General features: G+C 35.7%; 1 protein-coding gene across 1 annotated transcript in view; it reads right to left on the bottom strand.

The window, feature by feature from the left end:
* The window catches only part of DDX55_1 (ATP-dependent RNA helicase ddx55), an 87,904-nt gene that overhangs the window by 67,072 nt on the left and 8,825 nt on the right, over nt 1–12,007 (bottom strand). The window contains exons 9-14 of the mRNA XM_051218060.1: nt 10,219–10,334; nt 7,295–7,518; nt 5,532–5,624; nt 4,308–4,422; nt 2,410–2,525; nt 1,058–1,146 (exon numbers count right to left, since the gene is read on the bottom strand). Coding sequence (XP_051064494.1) covers nt 1,058–1,146; nt 2,410–2,525; nt 4,308–4,422; nt 5,532–5,624; nt 7,295–7,518; nt 10,219–10,334 — 753 coding nt within the window. The remainder of the gene's footprint in view (nt 1–1,057; nt 1,147–2,409; nt 2,526–4,307; nt 4,423–5,531; nt 5,625–7,294; nt 7,519–10,218; nt 10,335–12,007) is intronic.

Genomic DNA, 12,007 nt, shown 5'->3' with positions numbered 1-12,007 from the left:
AATTATCATATTTTCACCAATGACTAATTTCAAGAAAAAATTCTGGAATTTTAGTGAATAGCTATGACCAGTGAAGTTCAACCGTGTCGGGTATGGAAGTTACTCCAAGGAAACGATGACAGATGGTCACACAAAATCGTGCATTATTTGAAAGTAGACATGTACATCATCGGATTCTATCTCAGTGGTCTAACACTTAAGCGTTCGTGTAGAAAATGAAGGTCCTGAGCTCAGTCTGAGTACTGAAGTCACATACTAGGACGAAACACCTTAGTGCTTCTTATTTGTCAATGGTTGTCCTGAAATATTTGTATTTTGCAGTAGTCAGTGACAAGATAAGAAAGGAAACACACATTAGCTTGGAATTCGAAGTGTCATTAAAGAATATTGTGACTTATCGAAACGATAACAAATATAGACTTTTGAATATAACGGGATTTGAGAAAACACTTGAGAAAGTAATCGTTAGTCCATAAGAATTAGGAGTAACAGTGGTTCCCCATACTTCCGATTCCCATGCAACCATTTACTTCTGAACACGAAATTTAATTACAAACAAGCTCAACGAATAAAACTCTTATTTCTTGGATAAATAGTTATGTTTTCTTGTGTTTTTTAAAGAAGACAGTTCATTTCTAGACTGAAACATCCTACTTTAATAAAAACAATTAGTCTAATTACCGCCACGATAGAGTTCTTTGAAGGAATGGGTTATATATCAACCTACTTACCATATACATAATTCAATCTCAGCTACAATTTAAGTGTGTAGGCTTATAATACTACCAAACAGACTAGACTGAATTAGACAAAACGTGGTTCGAACTTCAGACTAACAGATCGGACATAGAACCTCCTAACCACTGAGCCACCGTTCCAAATAAGTACCATGTAAGAGAACATTAATCCTATATATGCAGTGTAGAAATAGTCAAGATAATGAAAACAAGAAAAAAAATGATTAAGAATAGAGAGTCTAATCAATTTAGGATAATTTTTGTTCTGAAAGAATGCTATTATTGATTATACTTAAAATAAGAACACATCAATTACTTACTTTTATAATTCAGTAGTAAATTACATTCGTGTTTTCGATAAAATTGAACATACGATACAAATGCACGTATTGCTTTCTCATGTAATAGTCTTTTAAATAAAAGAGAATATCAACATAGACGAAGTAAAATTTTTGAAGAAACTTTTGATGTGTAAATCACAATAAATACGGCCAGAGTAGGTAAACCGTATGACACACCTACATTTACCGAGTTGACATTATTCACATCTTCTTGTGCAGGAATGTTACTCGGTAGATTTAAGAAAATTGTGACAAGCATCAGACTACATTTGAGCAAGGCAGCTTGTTCCACACAGCAGCTATGTTTGATAAAATTGATGTCAGGCCAACATGTGTAGTATAAGGAAAAAATCAAGTAACTGAGAAATGTTCCTGATTCTCGTGGTTAACAGTCAACGGCAAGGGAGAAAGGTTTCTGTTTTTTTTGTCTTAGAAAAGGCTACAGATTAGATCGTAAAGGTCGTTCCATGTGTAATGTTGCAGCATGAAAAGATCGGTATCACTTATTGCTGCATAAACCCACAAAATTCTGAGATTCCTCGAGTAGGCAATTAAAAGAAAGCCATTGTGTGTAGATAGAACCGCCAAAAGAGTGTGTGTTTCTGGGTCTAATTCCTATACGTTTTAAAGCCTAAGGAACCAAGAGGTTTGTAGATGTGTCTTTTTGAATAGTGGTTCAGATACGACTCTAGTCAAGTCAAATGCTCAAAGACTCATAAGATTACTTCTGAAAAGTAAGAGTATCATCATTAAGACGGTGAATGAATTAATTTCTAAATTGCGTACAAAGCTGCAAAATGATTGCAGAATGAATGAATGTGTCAACAAAAGCCTCCATGAATCCTTGATGAGCAGTAACTTAAACGAAACAGTAGCAGTCATACATGATCCGTTCAATGGTCCAGTAAGGTCCATTTCAAAAACATGCCCTTTATTGGATTCAAATCCAGTTATCCCTGAAACACAATGTACAAACAGTGACTTGTCCATCTCACAGAAAGACGATGTCTTGTTAAATGCTCATGAAATTGCTGCAGTACCCACTCACGAAGAAACAGAAAACCAATCGAGCAGTATAATGAATACAGTTGCACCAAATAAAGCTCATCATCCTGCGACAAAACTTATGCCCAGTCTATTCATTACAGTCTCCCACATTCACAGCGCAGCTTCAGATCCCATCAACGGTATTAGTTTCTTCAAGATATTAGGTACACCTTGCCAACAACTTTGTGAAAAAAACCCTTCTGAGAATTTTTTTTTAAAAAAAACCACATTATTGATCTATTAAGGTTACGACTGAAAATGCCTGAAAATATGAATGTACTTACTTGTCTTTTTTACAAAGATTTCGAATTCGTTCAGTGATAGAATCTAACGTATCGACTGTAGTCAACGGAGCTATATGTTGATTAAGTTCATCGCGTTCCATATGTAATAAATTTACCTGATAAATTTTCATCGAAAATAAATATATATCCATGTAAAGATATCTCTATAAAATAATGTTATGATAGGATGAATATTGTAAAAGTTGGAACTGGGTTTCGAACTATTATTTGTATTTTTGATTGAGATCATCAACCGATTAATGTTAGACCACTATTGAGAAACTGGACGGCTATTTTGTTCTATTGTGGGATTACTCAGAAGTGCGCATCCACGATCTCGCCCGCGGGATTCGAACCCAGGGCCTTCAGTCTCATGCGCAAACGCTTAACCTCTAGACCACTGAGCCGGTCGGTATCCAACTGTGTTAATGTCTAACCTCAACCAATCCACAAATTATTTATATTATATAATTAATAAGTAACTGGATTATTATATTTATATATTGTGTTTATCTTGAGCTTCCATTGAACATATTTACTACTATTGTACTGTATATAATTCCTATTTCGTTGTCAATCGATTATTCATAGTTTTCCCTATTCACAGATACTTTTGGCTTGTTTATATATCAACCGTGCAATGCGATTCAGTATATTTGTTTATAAATCCATGTTTCAAATATGATAATAATAATAATAATAATAATAATAATAATAATAGAAACTGGTTACTGACTTTTTGGACTCAAGACAGGGGATAGAGAAAAGCTTATGAATAGTGGATCGTTAAGACTTTATCTTGCGTCGAATCGAGGTCAACAGTATTGGTCAGGTGAATAACTAGTCAAGTTTAAAACACTATTAAGTTGTAGAAGAAATAGTAAGCGCACGGCAGACAAATCTTAGTACAAAAATTATAGAATTGTTCCGACAAAAAAAGTTGTAACGGAAACAATTTATCTTTATGAAAGAATCTCATATACAGTTTTATGATATAAATCAATAACTAAGATTGGAGAACGCAAATATCCGTGAAAGAATGTAACTTCGAAGCATTTATTTCTTTATTATTTTATTTAATCACATAAACGTTGGTACAAGGAGGCACCAAATGCGCCACATAAGTCATTCCATTTGTGTGAGGGCTGTGATACTGTCCGGGGGCCCAGACCGAAGCAGATGGTTTGTTTAGGGAACCACACCCCGAGTCTTCGACCTAAAGGTCTGATCCACAGGGCAGTCAAGCATCGTGAGGAGATGCAGTCCTATGCTGGCTGGTGACCAACGATTGGTTCATACACCATTTATTCCCTCAGGATACTGGAGCCCATGTACACCATTGGTTTGGAATCGGGGTTTTTCAACTTCCCTAGATGGACTCTCCATATTCACCAACCCGGTTAAATCACGGGACATTTGCTTTTTGTCCTCCGAATTTCATCAACGACCCCCGTGTTGCGAGAAAGTGGTGAGTGGGACTTCCCTGGTAGTTGTTGTATGCAGGTGAAGTGGGATTTAAACATACAATCAAGTATTAGTTCAAAAGTCGAAAATCTTAAGCACTGAATCACTATTTCATAGTTTTGTCATAGGCTATGGACCAAAACCAAGTGAGAAAATTAGACATTGTGATTTACTGTACAAACCACAGTAGATGAACTTATTTAGAACACATAAGTAAGAAGATAATAATAATAATCTATACTTGATCGAATGATTTAGTATATAATCAACAATGTTGTCTGAACTGAAGTAGTTGAGTCAGGACTTCGAACAGGAGACCACCAACACCTAATGGTTGAAAGTTGAACGTCCTAAACATAAAGTCACCGCCACTTTACATTATGTCTTCAATCATAATAGTACAAAAAAATGCATAAAATATATTTAATATATACTTGTTGGTTAATATGAAGGAAATTGATATATGCAGCTTCTTGAGAAGTAACAAACAATAAAGCATTGCCTTCAAGTCCACATCTAGCGGTTCGACCACAACGATGAACAAATTCACTGAAATTTAAAATATATTAAATTAGTAAATAAAGTTTACATGAAAACAATTTGACAAAATGGTAAAGAATTTTCACAATTTTGATTGATAAACGATAACAATATTGATACTGTAAATTTAGGATGATGAGCCTTACAACGTGAAAGATCAAAATCTTCTCAAGCGGTGGGAGTACTGTTTGCGAGAATGGAACAGTAAAATGTGAAAGTCTGCAGGTTAGATTGGGTTTGATAAAGATATAAAAAATCCTTTAAGAAAGAGTCAAACCCTGATCCCAAGATAAAAGTGAACATAGGCTACAGGATCCTCAAGGAAAGAATAGCGTTTGGATTTATTATTGGTCACTGATTACCGTGGGATAGCATCTTTTGACGTTGCTCAACAATCCTTTGGATTATAAATATATATGAGTGCCTACGTATTGAATACAGTTTAGCCAAACAAACTTTCGTTTTCACCATTAGTCTTATTTAGTAACCAATTAAGGGTTCGCATATAGGACGTTTGTGTACCAGTATCACACTCGGGCAATGCACATCATAACACTAACAATCTTAAACAAATCAAATCAGGAACCAGGATACTTTACATTGTATTCTACTGAATGTTAACGTATTGAGGCTGACAGAGTATTGAACTATACTTAGAAAAGATCGATGTTCTGATAGGGATAATTATGAGGTAGGATTTTATGATTTGATAAAAAGAACATTCATTGGTTAAAATAGAAAAGAAGTATGTTAATCAATCGACAGACCATATGGAATGATACGATTTATGGTCGAGTAATAGCTGATCACAGAATGGAACTATTAAATAAAGTCACTGAATAATTTAGGATCACGGATAAGACCATTTAACTAGTGTTCAAAATAATACAAAATGATATATTCATGCCAAGAATATATTAACACAGAAATAACATGATTAAATGTCATATGTGACTGGAGGAAATGAGTTTGTAGGTCGCTCATTCCTCCATTTGACTATTCAGTAGAACCCTTGCTCATCATATCAAAGGGAAAACTACTTATATCCTTGTAACAAATAAGGAGATTTAACTTTCAAGAAAAAAATGACTACATTAGAAATTCTATTGTAAGCCTACTTTGCATTTGTTGGTGGATCACACTGAATAACCCAATCAATATGTGGTACATCTATACCTCGAGCCATTACATCAGTACACAATAATATTCCGCTAAAATAAAGAGAGAAAAACAACAAATTTCTAGTTGACTTATAAACAGTCATTCATTTAATTCATTCGGATGAGTTGTTTAATTCTTCTCATCCAGCTGATGATTCCCAAATAGGAACAAACGCGCGTCTTGAATCCCAATCTCAAACACCATTCATCTCTGCTTATAGTTGTTAATTTAGAATAACATTGAAACAATTACAGTTAGAAATTTACTATCTACACCCACCTCAGCATCGATGAACAGATATCACACCTTCCCCCTTTGCATACTCGTAAAACATGTCACCTGATAATATCAATAATTTTAAGAATAATGTAATCGGTCAATATTGTTATTGAAAGAGGGAAACAAAATGAAGGAATATAGCGCAAAAGCTTTTTCCAATTCGTTTTTCGTCATGACTCTACACTAACATATACTGCCCATTGAAATTATGAATTGATCAATGTTAGACCACCATTAAAATCCTGGAAGCACTGAACGGTCATCCTGGGTTCGAGTCCGGAGTGTGGGATCGTGGGAGCACACTGCTAAGTAGTCCTATAGTAGGATGAAAAGTTCATCCTGTGTTTCCAGGTCTTAAATGGTGGTCTGGATAAGATCGGTTCGTGATTTCAATGAAACTCAGTAATCTTCACAACATTTCAAAATCCTAGAATCTGTAGTTACCATAACTAGATACTAGATACTTAACTAAAATGATCACAAACTGAGAAAATCAAACTAAATAAAAAAATATTGGTTGAGATCATGAACCGATTGATGTTAGACAACCATTGAAAACCTGGAAGCACTGGACGGCCGTTTCGTTCTCTTGTGGGACTCCTCAAAAGTGCGCACCGACGATCCCGCTCGCGAGATCATCAATCGGCTCATGATCTCAATAAAAAAAATCTCCACAACCCTATACTGATAAATAAAAATTAACACATGAGAAGGGACGAAATCAACTGTAAACAAATTAAAATTAGAAACCAATGAAGAAAATTTTAAAAATTTACTAACAGATCAATATGTGTTCGTATTACTGTTTACATGGTGAACTGCCCCCAAGTGCCTTGATAGGGCCGAGAGTGGGGAGAGTTCGCTTTCAGATGGTCACGGGTGTATAGCCTCTGCCAGGGAAGTCCTACTCATTGCCTTCTCTCACCACAGGAGTGTTGTTTGCGAAAATGAGAGGACGAAAACCGAATGTCCTGCGTTTTATCCGGATCCCAAACCAATAATGTACATGGGCTCCAGTATCCTGAAGGAACCAATCGTTGGTCACCGGTTACCATGGGACTGCATCTCCTTACGATGCTCCACTGCTTTGTGAATCACACCTTCAGGTCAAAGGCTCGGGGAGTGGCTCCCTAAGAAAACCACCTGTTTCGGTTTGGGCAACCGGGCAGTATCACAGCCCTCACACATATCGAATGAGATTTGTGTGGCGCATATGTATTTGGTGCCTCCTTGTGTCAATATCTATGTGTTAAAATAAATGAATAAAATAAATAAACATGGTGAACTAAGTGTGAGTGTGTATCTGTAGATATCATCAATTAACACATTTGAAATCGATAACAATAAGCTAAAAATCTTATCATGTAGACTGATCAAAACACAAAAGTGAATATTAAGTCATTGTTATTGTACCACTTTAACTCATTAATACAACACTTACTTAGATGTATTTTTAAATTTTGTGAAAAGATCAAATCGTTTTTTATTCAATTTTCCATGTAATCTTTGTATACGTTTTGATTGTTTCAATGACAGTAAACCTTTAAGTATACAATAAAAATAATCTACACATGCACATGTAGCAAAAAATATTAAGATTTTCTCTTTTCTATGCATTAAAATAAATCGTACAATTAATGAAATTTTCTCATCTGTTTCAACAATCTGTAAACCAAATAAAAACAAACAAAATGTGTATATGTGTATATGCCAGAAAGAAAATCATTACATTTACAAGTGCCTAAAAATGCCCTGGTACGGTCGAGGGTGGAGAAAGTCAGTTCTCCCTCTTCAAATGCTCTCACATGGCAACGAGTATATAGCCACTGTCAGGGAAGTCCTACTCATTGCCTTCTCGCAAAGGGGTTTTATTTACGAAATTGAGAGGGTGAAAAGCGAATGCTCGGTGCTTTAACCGGGTTGGTGGATATGGAGGATTCACTTATGGAAGTTGGAAAACCCTGGTTCCAAAACAATGGTTTACATGGGCTCCAGTATCCTGAGGGAATAAACGGCGTATGAGCCTATTGTTGGTCGCCAGCTGCCATGGAACTGCATCTCCTGACGTTGCTCGACTGTCTTGTGTATTAGACCTCTAGGTCAAAGGCTCGAGGAGTGGCCCCCAAAGAAAACTACCTGATTCGGTTTGAGAACCAGGGAAGTACCCCATCCCTCACAAAAATCGAACGATAAGTGTTGCACATATATATTTGGTGCCTCCCTGTATCTATATTTATGTGTTCAAATGAATAAATGAAAAACATTTACAACTGTTTGATCACCGAGCAGTGATTAATGTCATGTATGTCAAGTTCTTCTTAGTGCAGACCGAATCCTATCTTTCATGATAGGTGACACGCGATCGAATCCCCCAAGAAGCATTAGTTCCTCTAAGATTACAGGTACAGCTTGCTAACGAATGCCAAGTAGCCCGAAACATTGGTCCATGGTTTCTTGCTGACTACTTTCAACCATCACCTTACAAAATCATCACGACCAAGTAGATGATTTCTATGGGTAAAGTCAGCTATTCAGCAAGTGATATGCGATGTAGAAACTCGGACATATTCGCATTAGTTCAAGGCATCCTACCATATCAGCGCATTGAGATGTCGAAGTAGTAGGAGTAATAACTGTATCATAGTTGTAGAAGAAAATATTAAGTATAGATGATATGATTTGAGAAAGTAAGAATTCATGGAATAAAAGGTATGAAGAGTAATTTTGAAAAACTCATGGTGTGATGAAAGACAACAAATCGACGAATCAGTGCCTATGTGACCAATTATGAGTCATATTAGCCAGTGTTTCAAACCACATTCTTCACGATAATCTCACTGACCCCAACTAGGTATTCTGTGCATATCGACATGGCTCACAATCATAAAAGTCAATAAATTTACAAGCCAATAAATAATAAGCTATAAATTGTAATCCCCTCAGCATATACCTTATATAGGGATATGTAAAAGACAAAAATGATCAACTCCAGTCACTTTAATATTTATCTATAGTCAGTTGAAATACTCTCGCACAGTATGCTACATTGGCGGGACAGAGTATGATCTTTTCAAGCATATACTGGAATACTATCCAGTATGGTTATATCTAACAGTAAGTGCAAATTAGTCAGAAGTTATATTATTGAACAACTGGTCATCCTATTTCTACCAGAATCTTCATTCAAAACCGGTTGCAAAATCAAACGAACTGATCTTAAAAGGGGCAGCTGGATAAGAAATTTATGAACAGAAAAGATTTCGGCAACTTATCAATTTCAACTTCATCTTTCTACTCAGAAGCGATACGTCCAATTTTTTACTTCACTATGGTTCTAACGACCTTGCTTATTTCGTAAGTTATTTTTTAAGCTCCCATCTGTCCTCTACTTTCGTTAAGTAGACAAATATCTTTCACCTTTTAGACAGAGATGAGTGGTGAAAAGCAATGGGATTTAGGACGGGAGTTTCGTTGGCCGAACGTAATTGCATCCTGGAGTTGGTGTCCACCTCAAAACTCGGATCAAGTACCGTCCTCTTCAAACACCATTGCGCTTTCCATTTCGCTACTGAGTCCAGATAGCCAATCGCTTGTGCGACAGAATGAATTTTAATGAATATATACTGGTTGTTTGGATCTTCCCATCGATGCAATTTGTATATTTATTTAGAGTAAACTCAAAATGTTAGTAAAATTTTCATTTTACCATTAACAAGGAAATAGTTATGACATTATAAGAAGTCCCCCCAATAGTGTTACGTTCTTTTGTATTATCTCATCACTCAACTCTTTTTTTGTGTATCACCCTATATTACTTATTAGTATTCAGTAGCCAGTTTTATTTCTATAACCTCTGAGCATATAGTGTGACGAATACTCGTTTTGTAATATTCTCAAGTAACATTAGCTTTCTCTATTATTGTAATTACATTCTCTCAACGCCTGGAACAGTTATTTCTAATTTTTTTGAATTCCTTGAATCCTTGTTTAAACGCTATAGCTTTCATGGTTTTGTACTCCTAGTCTCCGTTCAATTATTAATATTGTCATTATTGGATTTAAACACAGAGCTACCTGATGTTATTAGCTCCATTATATGCTTTAATTAATCTTAATTTTATTATTGAAGAAAATATTTCCTTTATATACATACAGGCGTGTTGGTTGTCATAGATACCTCACGAGCTGAGGTTTGTAACTAAGTTACATATATATTCTGATATTAACTCCGTCCTCTGGATACTTCTTTGTTTCAAACTTGGAGTTCACGTGCACCTCAGTCGTGTAGTTAGACAGCTTGACATACTTAACAAATATGTTAAACAAACGCCTTACCTGTTATGGATAGAACACATATTTACTTACTGTATAGAAATTTTGAAGGGCAGATGGAATGCGTTGTTGCAGAGACTGATTATTCGCGCATTCTAATTCTTTCTGTGTTTGTTGACTCACGGTCACACGAACTGGATTACGGAGTCCTATGATTACAGTAAGAACGAAAAATTGAATCAAAATGTACACAACTACCAAGAAAGGAAATCAGTTGTCAAAAGATGCCCAAAGTAGAACCTGGCATATAGATACATCGGTTCAAGTTACCATACCATAATAACATAGCGAGATAAAATTGTTAGGACAAAACGACAGAGCAGCAGAAGTACTGACGGCATAAGTAGTAACAGAAACGAATAAATACAAAAATAAAAGACGTAAGATCTTGAAAGTTTGTATCTAGATAAAAGCAAAGAATGAATCCATCTACACCATTATGACTGATTCTTAGCCAAGTAACCGAACGTCCCCCACCCACTGACGACGGTTACCACGCGGACCCTAACCAGGTAGTCTTCACCTACCAATATGACCCAGTCTAGTTGTTAACATGATGTATTGATGTCATGTTTTGATTTGACTGCCTCTAGCTTTATTCCAACTCACTCCTACACAAACAAACACCACTCGTTGAGATAGGAAATTGTTGGACATACTTGGCTTAACTACAGCAGTCGATGCAGATATACTACCTACTCCATTAACTGATTTACCACCTTAACTTAAGCACTACCAACTCAGTGATTGAAACATACGCGCAGAATACTTCGAAGGCATATATGGCCAAATACTAGTGGCCTATAAATGTTCTATTATTTTTTTTAAAGGTAATGTTTCATACCATTCAAACAACTTGGAAATAATTACCATGAACTAAAATTAGTTTACGAACCATTTGAAACTACGTAGTAATAAAAATATTTCTCTATACATCTTAATAACTTGGAGTTAGTATAGTTATAATAGAATTAAATCAAAGATAGGATGGATATGGGACAAATACGTAAGTTTTAAGTTAATAAAATGCAACACAAGTCTAGATTTACTACGAATTAAATCTATGTATTATATTATGAAAAATATGTTTATTTAGTCAGTATAAGCAACACAGTACGGCCGAGAGTGGGGAAAGTCAGGACTCCCTCTCCAAATGCCCTGACATGACCATCTGCATACAACCACTACCAGGGAAGTCCTACTCACTGCCTTCTCACACCATGGGTGTTTTTTACGAAATTAAGAGGACGAACAGCGAATGTCTGGTGCTTTAATCGTGTTGGTGGATATGAAGGATCCATCTAGGGGAGTCGAAAAACCCTAATTCCAAACCATTGGTGCACATGGGCTCTAGGATCCTCAGAAACCTAACTCCATAAAATGTCCCGTGAACAAACCACCAATCAAAGAAATATTGACTGATAAATACTGTCTGTGTATGGGTGGTAACAAACGCTGTTGAAGCAAAAAAATACCAATAAATCGAACCAAATGCTTGACTGCAATCAATATATAAAATAGAAGCATGATCTTTAAGAAAACTGTAGGGTTCGGAGAAATCGAAAAGAGTTACTGTTCTCAAAATGTTTTCAAAAAAAGTATACTACCTTATTGTGTAGGGGGGTGATGTAGTGGTGAAAAATATTTTGGTGCCATTTTACACTAATGTTTATGTTTAAACAAATAAATATAATACCAGAAGGGGTTTTTTGTGGATATTATAGTAATTTTAATAGTTGAGATCATAAAGAGTCCCACAATAGGACGAAACAGCCGTCAAGTGCTTCCAAGTTTTCCATAGTGGTCTAGCTTCGATTGACTT

Source organism: Schistosoma haematobium, chromosome 7 (assembly GCF_000699445.3).
Source record: "Schistosoma haematobium chromosome 7, whole genome shotgun sequence".
Lineage (NCBI taxonomy): Eukaryota > Metazoa > Platyhelminthes > Trematoda > Strigeidida > Schistosomatidae > Schistosoma > Schistosoma haematobium.
This window is presented reverse-complemented; position numbering and strand designations above follow the sequence as displayed.